The sequence below is a fragment of the Anguilla rostrata genome, chromosome 14 (assembly GCF_018555375.3).
Source record: "Anguilla rostrata isolate EN2019 chromosome 14, ASM1855537v3, whole genome shotgun sequence".
NCBI classification, from domain to species: domain Eukaryota; kingdom Metazoa; phylum Chordata; class Actinopteri; order Anguilliformes; family Anguillidae; genus Anguilla; species Anguilla rostrata.
In genome coordinates this window covers 34,628,843-34,650,128 of record NC_057946.1, presented here as the reverse complement: position 1 = coordinate 34,650,128, position 21,286 = coordinate 34,628,843, and the positions used below count along the sequence as shown (strand labels likewise).

At 41.4% G+C, this 21,286-nt stretch overlaps 2 protein-coding genes across 5 annotated transcripts; one reads left to right on the top strand and one right to left on the bottom strand.

Annotated features, from left to right (window-relative positions):
• Positions 1–1,926: 1,926 nt before the first annotated feature.
• Positions 1,927–11,183, top strand: il7r (interleukin 7 receptor). The gene is made up of 8 exons (XM_064307639.1): positions 1,927–2,150; positions 4,162–4,252; positions 5,230–5,378; positions 5,755–5,903; positions 6,316–6,481; positions 6,617–6,710; positions 7,191–7,263; positions 8,602–11,183. Exons 1-8 carry the CDS (start codon positions 2,084–2,086, stop codon positions 8,959–8,961), a joined length of 1,149 nt encoding a protein of 382 aa, XP_064163709.1. The 5' UTR covers positions 1,927–2,083; the 3' UTR covers positions 8,962–11,183.
• A 283-nt stretch (positions 11,184–11,466) lies between these two features.
• Positions 11,467–21,117, bottom strand: capslb (calcyphosine-like b). 4 transcript variants are annotated; one of them, XM_064307641.1, is made up of 6 exons: positions 20,975–21,117; positions 19,773–20,002; positions 17,942–18,119; positions 16,994–17,203; positions 14,955–15,083; positions 11,467–13,632 (listed from the first exon to the last, which is right to left on the bottom strand). In XM_064307641.1, the coding sequence occupies exons 2-5, from the start codon at positions 19,907–19,909 to the stop codon at positions 14,979–14,981; spliced, it is 630 nt and encodes a 209-aa protein (XP_064163711.1). In that variant the 5' UTR covers positions 19,910–20,002; positions 20,975–21,117; the 3' UTR covers positions 11,467–13,632; positions 14,955–14,978. The 4 variants fall into 4 exon arrangements, with proteins under 4 accessions (XP_064163711.1, XP_064163710.1, XP_064163713.1 ...); XM_064307640.1 differs by having other exon boundaries at positions 11,467–15,083; XM_064307643.1 differs by lacking the exon at positions 14,955–15,083.
• Between the last annotated feature and the right edge of the window lie 169 nt (positions 21,118–21,286).

The window sequence follows — 21,286 nt, the reverse complement described above, 5'->3', positions numbered from 1 at the left end:
GACACATATGATGAGACTGCCGAATTGAAATCGCTAAAAACTTGACAAGCCACTGCCATTGTGCCTTTAATAGTGAATTACATACACACATACTTTCAGTCAGTTGGTCTTCAACAGTGCATTGCATTATGAAAGTAGATGGTATAATACGTCAAATCTCCTTTCAAACTTCCATATGCAGAAATTGCTGTAACAACATCGCATATCGTGAGCCTGACGTATGGGCACTGAACATTTTTGGAATGCTATGGCAGTATGTGGGGTAATATAATGGGTAAGGAGTTGGTCTTGTAACCTCAGCGTCATAGGCTTGATTCCCAGGTAGGACACTGCTGTTGAGCCCTTGAGCAAGGTACTTAACCTGCATTGCTTCAGCATATATACAGCTATATAAATGGATACAATGTAAATGCTATGTAAAAGAGTTTTGTAAGTCACTCCGGATAAGAGCATCTGCTAAACGTAAATGCCTGTAATGTAAGGATGGGCATTTTTAACTGAGTGATTAGCATGAAGCCGGGTCAAAGATGGCTTTCTACCATGCACTGTGGTTGTTTTTAGACTGTATCCAGGCATGCATGGACCGTGGCCTCATGCACACACACGAGAACTGCGATTCTGCACTCTCTGCAAAAAGCCAGCAGTGCATGTGCAAAGGGAAGTGCAAGAGAGAGCGAAAGCATGCAAGTTTGCAAGCATCTTGACTGCTGCTCATGTTACAGATTCCTGGGATACAATGAAGAGAGTGAAGAGGCAAAATACTGTAAAGTGAATTGTTGAATCGGTTTTCCAAAAACCATGTTTGCCACTGATCAGATCAGTGGATGGGATTGTTACAAATGTGCAGCACTGAGAGAGTCCAATGCAAAATGGCAGTCTTTGGGAGGGGGTTTTCAACTAAAGCACACAGAGTGAACCAAGCCGCTCTGACAAGACATGACAGCTCATAGTGAGATTGTTGGAGGGGTGGGGATGGGGGGGGGTGAATGTTGTGAAACTTGCTAAATGTTAATATTAGGATGAAGCTTTTGTAATTCTACCTCCCTCTCTCTGTTAGCCACATATATGCCAGCAGCTCTGCACAGAAAACTCAGAACACTCCCCTGTTACCTCTGAGAGGAGGAACACAGAGAACCATCTCTTATTTCAGGCCCTGGGACAGTAACAACAGCCCAGTGGAGCAGAGGATAGTTTCTTGGTTGTATTTAGAGTTTATCGCACAATCAGAGGACACACACATATGCGTACACACATACACACAAGCACACACACATGCACACACACAGACACACACAAACACACACAAACACACACACACCCACACACAGACACACACACACACACACGCACATACGCATACACACATGCACTGAGCTGAGTAAAACAAAGACTTGAAAATGGGGGTGGAGAGTCTTGGGGAGTCTCTTCATTCTCTGCTACAGCTGTCAGTAGGACATTTTGATTTCACAGCTGTGATGAATGCTGATGAGTTTCTGAGCACGAGAAATGACCTGAGAACATGGCAAAGATAAAAGCATTTAGTGGCTTAAACTTCATTTTCATTGCTAGTTCACACATTGTTTGTTTCCTGGACTTCAGCAGCAAAAATCAGGTCAAATGTAGTGGTCTTTTTTTTCCTCCACAAACACATTTGCTCTTGCAGATTGCACCCGGAATAAAGTGCTGACTCCATTTCAGCTGAACCCTAAAATGGTGTTTATGTTCTTTGTTTTGTTTTTCTTTTCATCTAAAAAGAATTTCCTGTTATCTACAGACCTCCAAAACCAACCTCTCTCTCTGTCTCACTCTCTAGCTCTACATTCTGTCTCTCTCTCTCTCTCTCTCTCTCTCTGTCTCTCTCTCCTCTCTCTCTCTCTGTCTGTCCCTCTCTCTCGCTCTCTCTCTCTCTCTCTCTCTGTCCCTCCCTCTTCCTCTCCTCTAGACACTGAAATGTGCGCGCTCAGGGCTCAGAGCAGGTTGCCGAGCGACAGTGACAGCAGCAGCGGCAGGCGTGGATGACTCTGGCCGACGGCGTCACAGTTCTTCCCCTCTCGCTCTCAGCTGCCGGGATTCGGGGGGAGAGATGGGCTGCTGGCCGTGGGCTCTCCTCCTCCCACTCATGGCCCGAGCCCAGAGTGGCACAGACGGAGGTAAGTCACGCACGTGCCCAATTCTCTCAGTCTGTCCGTCAGCTGTTGTTTACATTCAGGTAACTTCACATTCAGATAACCTTCCTTTTGCACTGTCATATTTTCTAGGGCTGTTTATGTGGCTCATATATTCATTATGTATTCAACTCACACATGTACACACACATAGACACACACAGGCATACGCACACATACACACCCACACCCTAACCATGTTTCTTTTTTTTTTTGGGGGGGGGGGTTTATTCTGCCTTTTTTTAGTGATTTGTTAACTCTGCCAACTTCAGCGCATATACCTTAACTTTGAACAATGAATTCAAGTGATTGTTTTTCTTAATTTCAGTGAGCACTGAACTCATTAAAATAATACAGAATGTGTAATATTTTCTCAAATTCATTCCTTACCATTAAAAACTCAGTATGCTAGTTGTTAGATGAAATTACCCAGATGTTAATCACAATGCATTTTGTAATTATACCATACTATACTACAGAAGGTGATCGCAAACTAAAAATATGCTAGCTTTAGTCAAATTCTATCTCATCCTAAAATAATGCAATTGAAAACTTTAAAATGTAATAAAATGCAGGTTTGGGTCACTGGCATATTTTAACACTTTATTTTCCCAGTTTCCACATTTTCAGCTGTTTGGATCCCACTGATTTCACCACAAGTCTATTACAGTATTAAATCAATCAAAAAATGTGACCCATTTTTTGCACATTTTTTGAAAATGAAAGCCTGTGAAAGTAAATGTATTAACACAGACAAAACATAGATTACTCATAATTACATATGAAAATAAACGGGCGGACATGGTGGCAGAGCGGTTAGCACTGTCGCCTCATAGCAGAAAGGTCGTGGGTTCGAATCTCGGCTTGGGGCCTTTCTGTGCGGAGGTTGCATGTTCTCCCCGCGTTCGCGTGGGTTTACTGCGGGCACTTCGGTTTCCTCCCACACTCAAAGACATGCACGTTAGCTACGCTCCTTGACCAAGGCACTTGCCTCAGAACTGGAGTTGGTCCCCGGGCGCAGCACAAGAGAGGCACCTGCCCACTGCTCCTAGGTAACTAAGGATGGGTCAAATGCAGAAGACAAATTACCCCCACGGGGTTCAATAAAGTATATCTTAAACAGCGATTACTCAGAAAAACAAATGTAAATACTTCAAATGGATAGGACCTGTCATGATCTTTGACAAACTTTTTCTTTGCCATTTAGATAATTAGTGTATAAATAAATTAAATGTATAATTAGCTCAGTGTATAATTGGTTGCCAGATCATGCGACTATGTAATTTATATTATATTAATAGCTGTTGAGGAGAGGCACAAATCTGCTCAAATTTAAACTCTTAAACTCTGCTTTGAAACAAGACAACATTGAAAACTGTGCGAAAGAAAAAGGCAATGTAGTGGAAGAGTTTCATATGTAAGTTCAGGTTGTGTTGTACAGTAAAACAGTAAAGTTTTCTGAAATTTTCATCAGCTGAACAGGACAGGGGTCTCTGATTCACTGAGGAGCCTCAGGGTCTGTAGGTTTTTTACAGTTTCCTTTCAATCAGCAGTCATTCCTGTTGAACAAGGTGTGTGCATTCTTTAGCCAATGAATGACTTAAGTGATGAAACATGGCACAAACTAGCTTACACTGTGGCCCCCTAGGACTAGAGTTCGACACCGCTGGCTGAGGACCGGTTTCCTTTTGCAAATCGTGTTGTTCAAAAGTAGGGAAGAAGCATATAGTCTGTGGCCCAGGTAAATTGATTCATGTGGTCTTTGTATTATTTCACGCACGTGCCCAATTCTCTCAGTCTGTTCATCAGCTGTTGTTTACATTCAGGTAACTTTACATTCAGATAAGCTTCCGTTTGCACTGTCATATTTTAAGGGCTGTTTATGTGGCTCATATGTTTATTATGTATTCAACTCACATCCACACACACATTGACACACACAGTCATACGCACACACACACACACACCATAATCAAGTTTCCTTGATCCTCCACAGTGGACTGCTCATCGCACATCAGTGTGAAACATGAGAACACCTTAACCTGTCAGTTTGAGGATGAGGATGATGTGGCAAACATATCTCTATGGTAAGGAAGATCTTAGATCTATAATGGTTTACATTTCAAAAAGGCATTTTGTTATCATCTTGTATAGGTTGTAAGATTTTTTTTCGCATCTAAAATTTCTTCTCACCGTGTAAGATCATTTACAATATAACTGCACAGATTACGTCTACAGTATGACCCTTTTGTATACTGTGGATTAATGCCATTACCCATCTATCTACCAATCATTACTGTAGTAACTCACTGAATTTGAAACCCATTACATAAGTTTGCAACTCAGACCTCAAAAAAAGAAGGAACAATGTTTAATTCACAGGGAATGGTAGGAAACATGATTACAATAAATATTGATAAGCAGAAGACTCTTCAGAGGTCTGTATCACGAAGCAGCATTATTGACTGAGTTAGCTGGATAACTGCAGTGGCTAAAACCTGGAACAGCTCTTTTCACTTCAGTCCATGTTCCAGATTTGAGAGCGTTTGGAGGGTTTGCTCAGTGCAGTTACCCAGCCCACTCGGTAATCCTGCTTTGGGAATCAGGCCCATAAGTTGGCAATGAACAAGTGATTTTAATGTGGTTGGGTAACTACATTAAATGTACAGTAGTAATGTAGTTACATTAACTGCCAGGACTCTCCTGGCGGTGGCCCATAGAGCTGACAGGACTCTACCAGGGATGCTGGCACACTACACCCCCTAACACCCCCAAATCAAATCACTTCTTGTTTATTCTTCTTTACACTACACCCCAGACCAAAGCAGCTATATTTATGGGCATGGATTGGAAAATCTAAAACTCTATCCTCCATGTATAGAAATTATTATTCAACTCAATATTGCATATTTTTCAGTATATGGCAACCTATTTTATTGTGTAATGAAAGAAATAACTGCATTTGCTGTCTTTGTATTTCTATCACAATCGTTTCAATCATGGTATACTATGCAAAGAAGGTGTACTATGTAAGTACAGAAGTGTTTTATCTGATAACCCTCAGCACCTTGCCAGACAGGCCATGCAAGATAGGACAACTGAAGGAAAACAGAGTCATATTTCAGGACTTGGAAGTTTTGAAGAAATATCAGCTTCGTATCCAGTGGGTAGATGGGGAACCCACTCATATAAAATATGACCTCAGGTCTATAAGTAAGTTTAATATTTGTCTTTGCGATTGTCCTCTGTTTTCAAGATTATGAAATGTTGATGGAAATGTAGCAAGGTACAGACTATATCAAGGCCTCATAACTGAAAACAAGAAACTCAGAGATATCTAAACAAGAGAGCTGGATTTCTGACACACTGTCACTCATTGGCAACATTGTCTCCAAGACCAATAACAAATCTTCCTGTCATGGGCAGTATAACACCTCTTAAATGAAACAATACTGTCACATTATTTGATTCATTTGACTCTGCATGCATAATATAACTTAAAAATTGTTATTTTGATTGTTCAGGATCACAAAGATTACCATTTTAATCCCTACTTTTTAATTTATGCCTCTATTGATTTTCCCTACAGTAAAGCCCAAGGCACCATGGATTATAAATGCAACATTTTTGGAGAAATCAGGAACAGTGCCTATATACATAGGAACGCAATACCACCTAGATTTCCTGGATGGCAAACTCATGTTTGATCTGGACATCGCAAGTGCTGAAAACACCGGGGTAGGAGTCTTAACTGTCTTTCTCATAATCCATCGCAAAGTAGGCCCATATGTTCAACTGTGACAGAGATCAGTCTGAAATGAAACAGATTTGCATTTTATCAGACCTGGGTCAAATACTTATTTGTTTTGGATTCATATACTTTTCTGTGCTCCATTGATCTTGCCTGGAGTAATTGAGCTTGCCAATATGACCAGAAAGCGCGGTTTGCACTTTTTGAGAGTATTTCATTGGTTCCAATACACCAGACAAGATAAGTAAAGCATATAAAAGTATCTGAATCCAAAACAAATATGTATTTAACCCAGGTCTGCATTTTATTTTGAGAAATATGTTCACATACTGGATAACTGGTTGTTATGGGTTTCTCAGGCCCAGATGAACATCGTTGTCCCTTTGTGATTTCCAATAGCTCAGAACGGAGGTTCCCTACAGCTTTGTGATTATTGAGCGCTCACATCTGAGATATAACACAAACTACAGCGTCCGGGTCAGGGCAAAGCCCTACAGGGACTACTTTAAGGGCACCTGGAGCGACTGGAGCCCGTCCGTTAGCTTCCAAACACCTACTCTGCAGGGTAAGCGCACAAAAAATTGTTGAGTGTCAATTCAACACTGTCAGTGTTAAATGTATTCTATCAAAATTTAATTTTGACACAAACCATTCTTTTTTTTTTTTTTTTGGTTATTTATTCATTATTGGTCCCACACAGACCCTGCCGACTCATTTCTGGTTTATACGCTCATTGCTGCTGCAATCATTCTGCTGCTCATCATCACCATATCGATTCTACGGTGGCATAATGTGTACGTCTTTAGAACTGCTCCTCCCACCCACACGCACACCCAGCACATTGGGGATTTCTGACATTATGGCAGTGCATCTGATTCACTGGCAAAGGCGGAAATTTCACACTCATTTTTCTACCTCACAAAATGTGTGATAAACGTAATAGGAATACATTCAAGGAAATCTGCTCTCCTGCAGATTCGTAAAACACAAGTTTATTTTTCAAACATTTCCATTCGAAATGTTGAGGTGGAAAACTAAATAAAACGGACTAAGTTTCACCCATGCCTGAACTGAACGTAGCAAATTACGAGTGAATGAAGATTTATTTTAAATCTACACACCATAGGACCATATTTTTGCTTAGTGAAGATGACATAATTAAGTCAAAATTTGCTGTAGTGCATACAACTCGAGATTTGGTATATTTTGTCGGAGAAAGGCTGTCATTAATTGAATTTAACTGTGCCTCTCATGTTTTAAATGTCTTTTTTTAGTATCAAATCATGCATCTGGCCAAGAATTCCAAACCCGAAAAACACCTTTCTCCAAATGTACAAGCCAAATAAGGTAAATTAAGTTCTTTTTTAAGAAGAAACATTATTGAGTCCAAGAGAGACCTGCTATTTGATTTTTCGTAGAATCGATGGATGAAGTGTTTTCTTCTATTCTTGGCGCAATTCACCTACCAGGATACCAGACATTTCTATTTTATGGGTTATATATATTTTGTGGTCAGTGTTGGAATCAAAGGATTATTCCCCAATGAGTCATAGCACTTTTTTGTCTCCATAACTTCAGTCTAAACCACGTCAGAGTCTCATCCCAGGATCGAATTCTAAGGCATTCGTTTCCTGACGTTCCAATGTTTCCAAGTCCAAACATACAAGGTCATTAGTTCAAGATTGTATCCCTTGTGACGACACTGGAATAGTCAGTGTCATGTGATAAACTGAATGTGTTTGAAGACAAACATCAAGAAAATCACTGGCTGGCCATTTTTATTAGGTTTTGGGTGTAATTTCCAAAACTATCCACTGAATAAGGATATGAAATGGGAATTAAAAGTGCAGGACTACAAAAGAACAGAAACAAAAACGAGCCCACAAAGATACAACCAAAGCTTCCACAGCAGCAATATGGCAAACCAATATCCTTCCCGCTCTATACCAGCGGATTAAGACTCATGGAGACTTCAGGCAGTTGGTATCAGTGAGCGACAGCCAGATAAAGGAGGGAGAGAGAAAGAGAGAGAGAGCTGCTCCTTTCACACCCTTCCTGGCACTGCACCCCTAGGTTCATTCCAATTGCTTATTTTATACTTCCTCATATCCTTGGTCCTTGTCCGACCCGGAATTCGATCGAGGTCCGTCATCTTTAAGGACATTCCATCAGTTAAATGCTCCTTGGATGAACAAGGAGCTAGGAGGCTACCAGAGGAGACTTCGGTGAGGATACACAAGTGCAAAACAAATGACTGACTTGTGGATCCTCTCCTAATCTGCCACGCCTGTAATTGACGTAGCTTCAAACCGATGCTTGCTTGAGCAATGACATTCCATTTGTCGAATACGTGTTGCCTCGATTCCACCGTAATCGTAACTCATCCTTGCCTCTCTTCCTCGTGTCATCTGTTGGGGCGGAGCTAAGGAGCGTGGAAAGGATGCTAGGAACAGACGCAAGGACTGAAAACAAGCGATTAAAATGAAACCTCTATATTTCAATAGGATTTTCTGCTTAAATAATAGTTAGGAAAAATTAAATAAAAAATGTACCTTACAGATGAACAGGGAGGGGAAATCTGTGCTAATGTTTATTTGACATAATAATTTGTAAGACCAAGTTTGACAAATGTAAAAAATAAATGAGTTATCAGGACACTGGCTGTAACAATTTTTTCGGTTTCAGGCTCTGCCTATCAGCTTCAACCCTGAGGTTTTCAGCGACCATATCATCCACCTGGTGGACCACATCGAGGCCAAGGGCATCGAGCTGGAGATTCGGGGAGGTGGGTGGGGTATCTGCGAGGTCAGGGGTCGGGAGAGGGAGGGACTGACCGCGTGGAATCCTGGCGACCTCGAAGGGAGCAGCTTCCCGCTGAAGCTGAGCACCGGGGAGACGGACGGAGGGGTGACCCAGACGACAAGCCTGCTGAACGGGGTGGGGGGCGTCCGTGCCAGCAGCTGGCCCAAAACCCCCTCAGCCCCCCCAGCAGGACGGAGAGAGGAACCCTACATCACCATGTCCAGCTTTTTTAACACCGAATGAGAGAAGAGGGAAACGGAACGGCAGTAATCAACATGGACGCCAATTTCCTGTCACAAGGTCAAGAAGCAAGAGCTCAGGGATGTATTTGAACTATGTATCTGCATTTGCATTTACAGCATATATTTCATAACCAATATGCATTGCTAACCTCTTTTTTGTATGGTTTATACATTTATACCTCTCACACCTGTAACAGCAATCTAGCAAAGCAAGAACTCCACCATTCTGATTGTAGCTTATGGATACATTTACTGGGAGGTATTTTGGCCATCCCTAGTTGCCTGGGTGCACTGCCACTATTTCACACCAGTTTCAAACACACGGTGTGTGTGCTGCTACTTCTATAGGCGAGTTCCGTCTGGGCAAAAACCAATCATGGTCCCACACCTACTCTGTCAGATTCACGCTATTCCTCCAAGGATCCCACCACGCAACCGGACACTAGCAGTAACACTGTGCTTTTTCATTGCTGGGGCTTTGATACAAGAGGAAAAATGAGTGACCTGGAGGGAGGATTGAGGAAAGGAAAGAGAAGAGCGAGGAGAGGGAGGAGGAAGCAGATAAGAGAGGGGGAAGAGGGGGAAGGAGGAGGGAGGCGGGGACCCAGAATGCCTGCAATCCCATTTTCTTCACACTCATATACACTTTCCACATCAGAGTATGACCCTGGGGACACCCAAAATAAATGCTGCTAGGACCAACCTGGACCATCATGACTGATTAGTTACTCTCTGGGCCACTTAGGAGCTGGGACTTGCTCTCATGGCAGTTATGTTGATTTGTATTTTTCTGATAGTTTTAGACAGGGATGTTCAGCTCCAGTCCTGGAGGGCCCTCATATATACTGGTTTTCATTTCAATTCTGACTTAATTTTATAAATAGCTGTATTCACTTGTTTATCGGGCCACAGTAAAATGTTTTCAAGGGTATATAGCCTATAGCGCTGTGGCCTCTTACTTAATCAAAATGTTTAAATCTAATTAATTACTTGGCTAATTAATATAATTAAGAGCAGGAGTTGGCATGAAATCCTAAAATGGATGGACCCTTATTGTGCAACTATGGTTTGAGACAGAATACATATACAGGTTCCAGTGTGTGTAGCAGGGATCTAAAATTCAAATCCCGTTGTGTGTTCACCCATTTAAGCACTAGATTGGCTTTAGTTTCTGCATGCCTGGTTTCCACGGCGTAAATTGGCTGCTAACTTAAAGGAAACAACAAAAGCCTGCAGATGCTGTGGGACTGGAATTTGAGACCCCAATGGGTTTGTTCACAGAAGTACTCCCAATGTAATAGACTGTAGGGGCGACATAGCGACATAGCTCAGGAGGTAAGACTGATTGTCTGGCAGTCGGAGGGTTGCCGGTTCAAAACCCCGCCCTGGGCGTGTGTGTCCTTGAGCAAGACACCTAACCCCTAACTGCTCTGGTGAATGAGAGGCATCAATTGTAAAGCGCTTTGGATAAAAGCGCTATATAAATACAGTCCATTTACTGTACCCTAATGTGCCAGAAGAATAACAGAAGACAGTTGACTGAGCTTCACTCTGCACACCCGTGCGCTTACAGTAAAACCAGGAATGGAACGCACTACTGCATACTGGGAGTGCTGTTCACGCCCCAACCATTAGACCTATCCCATCAAGCCTTTACTGTTTACAGAGCAAGATATACCATGTCAAGGGCAGATGTCAACCCATTTAGACTTTCTATGCCTGGTATCAATCTTTATTTGACTATTTAAAAAAGATTTTATGTGGGTAGTCTGTTGTTTTTGTTCTTTCGGTTTGTTGGTTCTGATGTGTCTTCTTTCTTTATAAGCATTGTGGATGTACAATAGATAGATTTCAATGCACAGCAATTCTGAATTTAACTGAAAACCTCTTTATTCAGCATTAAACTGACTGATGATTACTTGATCTGCTCCACGCGCACTCCATGTCTCTCTTATTCTGCTTTTGGTGTCAGAAGTTGAATTAAACAAACTAAACTGTGGTCAGATCATACGAAAAATGACAAAACATGGTTTATGTATAAAATGCTATTCGTGAATAATTGCATGAAAATGAACTCAGCTAAGGTTAATTACCCCATATGTTTTTTCTTGATATGTAGCATCACAAAGTGCCTTATCACAAATTCAAAAAAGATTGTAAAAATACTGTATGTTAGTTCAATGCCCATGACTTTTCAGATTTAATAAAAAAGTTCCATCAGTCTGGTGGTGGTCTGGTCCCTGTAATACCCCAATGGTGGTCTGGTCCCTGTAATACCCCAATGGTGGTCTGGTCCCTACATCACATGATGCTGCTTTTACAGGGACAAAACAGGACTTTATAACCTAGGTTTACACAGAGAGAAAGCACACACATCTCAACATGACTTCAACATCTTCTGACCCAATAACCAAGGGACAAGCATGGTAGTCTAGTCCATACGTAGGCACTCAATGACCTATGTCCTATGATAGAACTGCTTACAACAGAATGATAAACTTTGGTATAACATGGTTAAAACTTTTATTTGGCATTTCAATTATATTAACTATAATAACAAGAACAAGAAGAATTGTAATACAACACTGAAACAGTTTGACAATGACAACAGTAAATGTTGTGGTTTAAGCCAGGTTGCACGCATCACAGGCATTGTGGGGCCAAATAATAACTTAATGAATATGAGGAAAAGGAAAGTCTAGGAGCAGCAGAATTGCTACAATTATGACTCAAATAGAAAAATTGCAAAGCATGCAGATGTGGACCTTCACTGGCTAAATGTCAGGTCTCCACATGAACCCCGTTGAGCATTTCGCTCTATTTCTGTGTGAGTTATTTTGAGTCATTTTATCAGTCTATGAGTAGTGAGAGGATTCCTGCCTGATTCAACAAGACATTTATTATGTTCCTGGAAAAATTACAAGTGCACAAACCCTCAACTGATTATCTGTAGATATGAGATTATATAGTCCTCTGCACATGGAAAAAAAGTGTATGGGTTCTGAAATGTTTGTCCTGGACGCAAAGCAATTTCTAAAAAAGTCCCTTTTTTTGTACAGGTAAATATAAGCAAAGATTTAAAAATTATGCAGGGAGGTCCCACTGTGCCTGAAATGATTCAAACCTACAGGTTACATGTCTGCTTCACAAACTGCTGTGCTATACTGCAATACTTTTTCAAATTTCAACTGACTTCATCTGTTCTTATTTTAAATGTCAACATTAATTTTAAATGTTAACATTAGTCTGAAAAAAAAAGTAAAATCACTTCACAACATATTGTGCTAACTCTCTTGGAAAAGGCAAGCATTTACTAAGACGTTCAAAACAGCACTACGTAATCTTATAAAACGTCCTATAATTTCTGTCAAAAACTATTAAAATTCCCCCCCATTTTAGATAATCAGACAATATACATGTTTATACAACAGTAAAAGGCCCTCAAATCAAGTTTCCAAAAAAGTATTCAATGCAACATTCCTTTTAGTACAATCTTGGTTCATTGTTTCCATGCCACTAGCATTTTGTGGTTAACACAATTAAATGTTTTTCTATATTTAGTATATTTAGACAGTTAACCAAAGTACTTGTATAGTGCACCATACAGAATGCCCATTTAAAAGCATCCTCTGATCATTCTCATTATTTATATTTATGCACAATTTTAGATTTTACTGTACAATAATTATGTATTTTGCAAAGAGGCTGTTTACTGACCACAAAAGGGATTACAGTAGTACTGTGTGCATCTACCTGCCATCAGTGAAGTTAAGAAAGCAGGTCTTAGGAAGACTGTATTCTTAGATTTATTGCACAGAATGGTAACTTGCATACTGGCCAAAAGAGTGCAATTTCAGCCATTTGTTTCTATAAATGTAACCCACATAATCACTTAAGAGGTTCCCTCTGAGAGAAAAGAAACAGATGAACTAGCACAGACCAAACTGCCACAAAGGCAGTCAATGTTCATCACGAACAGTTGTCCCAGTTGTTTTCTAATCTATATCCTACTATGCAAAGAGGTCAATGCCCTGTAACTTTTTAGTATTTAAGGACTGAACATGACTGTCGGCAGACAATGCAAATCTCCCCAGTTTGTACAGCTGGTCTGGTTTGCTAACATTCACCTTGTCCAGGGCTGTCCAGACCTGTTCCTGGAGATCTATTGTCCTGTGGGTATTCACTCCAACACAACAAAGCACACCTCATTCAACAGCTAGAGATTTTGATCTGCTAATCAGTAGAATCAGGTGTGCAGATTAGGGTTGAAAAGAAAACCTACCAGATGGTAGATCTCCAGGAACAGGACTGGGCAGGTCTTTAGGAGTTGAAAAGCTCTATTGATTCTGAAATGCTAACAACTGTTAACAACGTCCAGAATAATTTCCTTCCTTTGCACAAAATGTCAAAAGCCCAAATCATAAAAATTAGGATTTTTACACCAAAATAATTTAAACGCCTTTCAATTTTCTTCATTATGTCCTAGCAGACAGTGTTAAGATAATAGTTTGCTTTATAAAAAAGACAGCACATGTTAATTGTCCATGAAGTTCCATACAGAATGTAGAAATCATAGTTTCCAGGCCGTCTTCATCATCAAAATGAAGTACACGTCACTGTCGATGGAGGCACTGACTCCACAGTAGTAGTTCAAAAACTCTTCTTTGGTGACCTTCAGTAAAGCAGGAAAGACCCAAATGTGTCTTACTGAATCGTAAGGTAACGGACAAGAGGCAGAGGACAATTCAGCACAAATAATAGATAGGCTCAGACTGTTGCATGTGATTACATAAAAAGGCACATTAACATCTACAGTCTACTGATTACGTTCAGAAGGAGGAAGACGTCCGCCATGTTTGACAAACCGATGCACTACTCAGCAATTCCATGTTAGCTACAAGAGTAGGAAAGGAACCAGGAAGCCAAAGAGTTGAACACAGTAAAACTGCCCAAAGAGAAAACAGATGTAGACCTGAGGTAACTGGCAGGGTTATTTTTATTACTAGTAACCTTATTTAAAGTTTTAAAAAAATGTCATTTTTATTGATTTTTTAAAATGGTATGACTTAAAACTGCACATGTATGTAAGACAATATGATTGCGCTTTGGAGATATGGACTAGCTAGTTGACCACTTAGTATTCTCCATTATCAACAGGACTGGTTCAAAAACTGTGAGGCTGACCAATTGAAATGACAGATTCAACTGAACATTAGTATCTGCAGTATCTACGATTTAACATATTTAAAAACTAAATTATTATTCAATGTTCGCATTTTCTGAATTATATTTGAAAATACTGAAAATATATCCAATTATCAAAATAGTTTTTTCTATTTCAGCCAGGTAACTGAGATGACATTCCTTGTGGTACCGAAGATAATCTGTCTCATATTCCTTAATTTGTCAGATCAAATTGCTTCTAGAAAGGTTAACCATTCCTGTTCCTCTATCTCCAAATATGCCATCATTCCAGAGTGCCAGGTCAACTTTACTGTAACTGTTCATATACTTTCTATTTAATTTTACTGTTATTGTCAGGAATAACAGCCATACAGGTCATATAAAAACATACCAATTGAAATGCTTACACCAGTTTCCTGACTATATGCTCAATAGGTAATTGCCTCTGCACAAAAAGGAGCGACTTTGAAAGGTGCACAGAACTGGCACAGTGTGCACTGTGACAGACTTAAACATCAAGCACACGGCAGCAGGACAGCTTAACAACTCCAAGGGCAAATATGCAGAGTCAATTTCTGCTGAGCTGCAAAACACCAACTACTGAGAAACAGGACAGTAAAAAAGCCACCATGTTAGGAGCAGAAAATGCCAGCAATAAAGGTTATGCAAAGACAAGGAAGGAGAAACAGCTGAGGAAATCATACTGCTTCAGCGCCGTAAGAGAGACTCAAACTTTGACACGCTAAAATGTTAGCCCAAAGAAACTAGCCCATCTGTGCTGTCAGGATCCCAGGGGTCAGGGGTCGTTACCCTAGAGATCAGGCATCAAGCCCTTTAGTTTAGTTTCCAGGCGGTTCTCATCATTACGATAAAGTAGACGTCCGTGTCAATGGACGCGCTCACACCTGCGTAGTAATTCATAAACTCTTCCTGCGTGACCTACAGTGGTGAGGAACACAAATCAGCATCAGCAGTGATGTTACACTGTATTACCAACAGGGGTGAGGAACACAAATCAGCATCAGCAGTGCTGTTACACCGTATGACCTACAGTGGTGAGGAACACAAATCAGCATCAGCAGTGATGTTACACTGTATTACCAACAGGGGTGAGGAACACAAATCAGCATCAGCAGTGCTGTTACACCGTATGACCTACAGTGGTGAGGAACACAAATCAGCATCAGCAGTGATGTTACACCGTATGACCTACAGTGGTGAGGAACACAAATCAGCATCAGCAGCGATGTTACACCGTATGACCTACAGTGGTGAGGAACACAAATCAGCATCAGCAGTGATGTTACACCGTATGACCTACAGTGGTGAGGAACACAAATCAGCATCAGCAGTGATGTTACACTGTATGACCAACAGGGGTGAAGAACACAAATCAGCATCAGCAGAGATTAACTGCATGCCTTCAATGATGTCAATATTTTGATATAATTTCCTTGATGAAAACATTACTCAATAAACTGGCAATCATGTTAAGAACCTGCACTCTGACTTTCCTTACTGTTCAGAAATATTCTGAAAACCAAAAACGTTGCTGGGTTGGTTAATGTTTGTACTGCCATCTGCAGATGGAACCACAGTATTACATTCAGCACAGATGAAAAACAATGCAATGTAACATAAGAAAAAGCAGCAAATAGTAGAACAATTAATAAAAACATCATATACATCATCAAATGCCCGCATGTACATTACCTGTCATACTGCACCCTTCCTGTGCTGGGCTGATCTAAATCACCAGCATGTTTCCCTTGCCTTCCAGATCAGCAGAAGTATGAAGAAGTCAAAATGTGTACATCCATTCATGTGTGTGTGTGTGTGTACATGTGTGACCATTTTTTCTGCAAATGGGCGTGCTCTTTGTGTAATAAGTCTAATTTTTCCTTCATACTTGCGCTGACATGCTTGTGATTCAGATCAGCCCAGCACAGAAAGGGTACATTGTCATTACATTATGATTACTTTTTCACATAGGTGATATGGGTGTTTGATAACTTTTTTCAAATGGGCTGGATTTATGCTGTCCTGACTGCAGTGGGAAGCTCATTACAGTACAAGGAGGCCAGAACAGACAGGAGACATCACCTTAAAGTACAGGTATGCTAAGGGAGGGGGGGGGCAGGTGCCCAGAGGTTGCAGAACGGAGAGGTCCGTCGATCCTTTAATGATATAACAGAGCTGTCCAATAGGCTAGCACCAATGTTTTGATGTGATCTCATATAGGTGTTTGGGTGAGGAAAAAAGCAATGATTCAATGCATACAGATCACTTCAGTTCAGACTGAACAACAGTTACACAGGACAACAGTAATTACGTGGAACACACTGCGCACTTCTCAATACAGCTCAAAACCTGAATAAGGAGTCCTGCTGAACAGTACATCAAAATAACTGTAGCACAAGGCCATTAGGGGGACTCAGACAAATAAGTATTATTTATCATTATTTATTCTTATTTTGGGTTGAATAAATAATTTATTTGTCACATGATGTTAGATTTATCTACTGTTGGTGAGGCATAGATGAGGGGTAATTATGCCATAATATACCATAGAAAACCATAGAATAGAAAGGGTGTACTTTCTTTTTCACGTCATTGTACCTGTGTTTGTCACTATGAGCTCACACCCTGAACCCACTAGAGGAGAATGGGGTGCCTCTACTGACCCTTCTTCCTCCCAAGAATTCTTTATATGTCCACACAAGGGGATCTCCCACAGAGGGACATTTCTCGTATAGGGAGATTTCCTACATAGGGAGATTTCCCTTGCCACTGTCACTCAAGGCTCACTTTTCTTGCTTTTTATTTCAGGTAAGAAAATGCTACCATACCTTGCCATCTTTGTCGTAGGGGGAATCAAAGCTGTCCAGGAACTTGCGGAACACCTGTTCCTCTGTCCACTCCCCGTTCTGGTACTTCGGGTGGTACTTAGCGTTGTACACCCCTTTCAGGTCATCGATTGTGATCACCCCGTCACCCGTCTTGTCAAGCTTCCGGAACGCCTGCATGATCACTTCCTTCCTGGCGTTAGACATGGGCGGCTGCAAAGACGCGAACACTCAAACGGCTACTACGATCCATTCAGCCAACACGCAACATGCATTAAAAACTCTGTAAAAATGCTCTTATCACTTAGACACATGTACGCATCTCAGTGTGATAATCTATAATAATAATAATAATAATAATAATAATAATAAAATACATAACACTTCTCCAAACAAACGTGCTTCACAGAAAACAAGACCAGGTCAAAACCTAGTATATGGCTGGACTGGCCGACCAATGGTGTAACTTCATAACTCGGCCAACCAAGGGTGTAACTTCATCACTCAGTCACTCAGTCACAGACATTCACATTTATCGGGCTGGCCCCGCTGTTGCGGTCCAGCCAAAAACTAAAGTTAGTATACTGTGTGGGTTGAACCATGGTAATGTAAACCTACTTTATGGACATGGAATATACTGCAAATATGCTGAAATAAAATACACTATCATCAAGATACTGTCACACTTCCAATATATGGAAGTGTGACAGTATACTATACAAATTATAAGTAAATTTTATCTGTGACAGGTATGTTTGTCTACTTTACCAGCCATTTTGGCACCCAACATTTGGAGGTCCTTTTTTATTCTACATATCTAGCTGTCTGGTAAAACAGTGAAATTGGCTGGTGAATTTTGGGATGTACCAGCCACAGTGGCCAGTGGACGAAAAAGCTAGATTCCTGCCCGGCATTCATATCCAAAATTGAGCAATATATTGATGCACTGACCCTGAGCGTAATGAGGAACTCGTCAAAGTCAATGAGTCCACTGCCGTCCCTGTCAAACTGCTGGAAAAGCTTCATGGCCTCCTCCTTTTCTATGAGGACACCGTAGTCATTCAGACCCTTCATAAACTCCTTCATGTCCAGAGTGCGGCTATTGTCGTCATCCATTATCTTGAAAGTCCTGAGCAGAGACGGAAACACATGCCAGTTTGCTTTCCCACAGTTTGCCAGGCGACTGGATATTGCTTACCCTTAAAGTTAAAAGTACTGTGGGTACGTGAAATTAATGTAGACAACAGGTCAACAACACGTTTACAACACGTGATTCTAGACGTCAGTTTCACATATTTTTGACCCATTTGGCCTTCCAAACTAGGACAGGATGCAAGGAAAGGAAGTAAGGACAGGTAAAATAAGAGATTGGAAATAGTTGCCGTAGGAGAAAGATTTGGGGCAATGTGGGTTAAGTTAAGTTAAGGTTAAGTAGGCGCACACACACCTGGGTTGTGTTGACAAATCAGCCCTGGGCTTAAAAGTCTACTTTTTTCACAGTAGCGGTCTGAGACAGGGAATGCTTATGCCGAGACAGACAGACAGACAGACAAACACACACACACAGACAGATACGGACAGACAGACAGATAGAAAATAAGACACCACAACAGCTTTTCAGGCAGGTTTCTTGTAATTAGTTTGTCTCTCTTGGACTCGCTCTCTCGGCTTGTCCCCAACCCGGGTATAAAAAGCAGGTAAGGTCCTTCCTGGGGCTAGCTAACTATTATCACCGATTTATTCCGGACTTTTCTAGTCTCACTATACCCTTGATCGACCTCACTCTAAAGGATTCCCCCGATCCGGTCCAGTGGACGAAGCGGTGCCAGGCTGCGTTTTAAAAAATAAAAGCGTACCTGTGTGGCCCCCCCTGTTGATTAGCCCTGATTTCTCTCTGTTGATTCTCCTTTAGACAGGTGCCTCGGATAAAGCACTGGAGGGCGGTGCTGTCCCAGGAGGTGGATGGGGAGAAACAATCGGTGCTCTGCATAAGCTTCATGCTCAGCCCCAGGGAGAGTCAGTAAAGTACCATTGAAAAGGAATGCCTCACCATAAAATGGGCTGTGCTGACTATCCAGTACTACCTCCCGGGGAAGCCCTTTGTCCTTTATTCTGATGCCCTCCCACCAATATCTCTCCTGGGAGGGGGCAATAGCCAAGCCGAATGCACCTGGGCTTCCTTTGGTGGTGGAAGAGTGTGGCAGGTTTCACTCCAGGTCAGGCTGCTTCATCCTGCTCCTGAAGATCCTGTAGGTTTTCATTTCAACTCTAATTTGGCACACCTTATTCTACTAATTAGCAGCTCAACTTTATTAATCTTTAGCTGCTAAATGAGGAGTGCTTTGTTAGGGTGGGAGTGAAAACCTATAGGACGAGTTGGGCAGCCCTGCTCTAGGAGAAGAAATCGGGGCAATCTGGGGCCACGCCTACTGGTTAAAGAAGTCGTACACAGGTACTAAAAGTCTGCTTATTTTCACAGTAGGGGTTTGAGACGGGGAGTCCCCACACTGAGAGAGAGAGTGAGCCTGAGTGAATGAGCTACATGGAACCTGGCTGAAAATCTGTCATGGTGTTGAGGTTCATTTTGTCTTTTTTTTGTTTCAGATTATAATTTCCCCCAGGATACAGTGAGGTTGAAAGGAAAAGATTTTCATTTGTTTACTTATTTAAGGAGTTCTCTCTCGCTCCATCAGCAACACGTAATTGCTGAAACACCTGTAAAAATCCAGCAGACATCACGTTCCTCCAGGACCGCAGTTTGAGATCGAAAAGCCGGGCTCACCTGCCGAGCCCCTTGATCCCGGAAGACCCCCGCGCCAAACACTGCAGTCGCAGGCGTTCCACAGGGTCATCACACGTGGACAGCTTCTGCTTGGCGTTCACCGCCATCTCGCGATCGTGCCGAGACGTTCCCGCCATCGTCTTCAGGGGCACACCCACGGAGAAGACAAGATGTGGCGTTTCACCAGGGAACAACCAGACGTTTCGAGAGCAATGGAGGGTACCGGACCGCTATAAACCAAATGAAACATTAAGAATTACTCTCAGAAACTCTGGCTGTAGTATTACTGTACGTATAGCTAAAGCCCAATGACATCAAATCTGATGGTGCAAAGAATAGACAAGAAAAACAAAAATGGAAAAAAAAACTGCAAAAAACATGTGAGGTACAACCATAAACATATACTTGTACAGTATGTTAGTAACCACGGTTAGTTTAGCAGAATCATGCAGTGCATTTAGAGTGATGTTTCTTCATGAAACCCTTTTTCCTGGTCCAGAGTTCAGCTCAACAGCAAGAACTCCACAGGAAAATGTTCAGAGTAAAATCAACTCTGAACAACGCGTTATCCTTTTTGGACTTGTATAAACTACGAATGTTAGGGCTGCATTAACACTGAAGGTTTCACATAAAGGAAACTCAGGGCAAGTTCTCCAGTTATGCTTTCTCATATTCAGGTTTGCCGTACAACATTTTTTTTTAAGTCAAAATGGGAATGCACTGCACACAGACACACACACTGCTATCATCTGTATGTGATACATTACAGATACAGCTTTATATAGCCTGTATATAGTTTTAAATCAATGAAACCGTCTAAAATTACGGGACCGTGTTTCTATTGTGTTCTTACCAACAGTTCTCCGGCAAGTACACTACTGCCTAGTTTTGCTAATTATACCAGCTGTTATACCTCTACAGACTAGCAAATAACAACACCGAAGTACATTTTAATAAGTCAATTCTTATTTTATCCTAGTCAATGCCAAAAAATAACACAAAGACTAACGGCAGCTATCCTTACAAAATAAGTTAACTTAGCAGAGTCCGCAAACAACGGTTCCAGTGCTAGCTAGGTTACAGGAGGGTGTTAGAGGTGAACTTGCGTGAATGAAACATGGCAATTACTAACCATTAACCAACATTTCCTTCCTGCAAAACTTAATACTTCATTTCCAATATAATAACGAAAGGTTTCTTACCTTGTTAAAATGCTTCAACCACAGATCTTCCTAGTTCGACAACAGGTTGTTCCGTTCAACGAACATTCTGTGGCGTTCCCCCAGCAAATTCTGTTTCCATGGAAATATACACATACCGTAGATGATGACGATAACCCCTCCCAGTCATGTGCTCACCCAGCATGTGTTGGCAGTTGATGTTGAAGCTCTGGGTCGCCATCTTTTGAGGCTTAAAGCCAGTTCAGGTGTATTGCACAGTTCAATGGCTCTGGTTCAGACCGGTTCAAACAGTGTATGCCCCTGAGTGATGCAGGTCAGTGAAATGCAGTAACT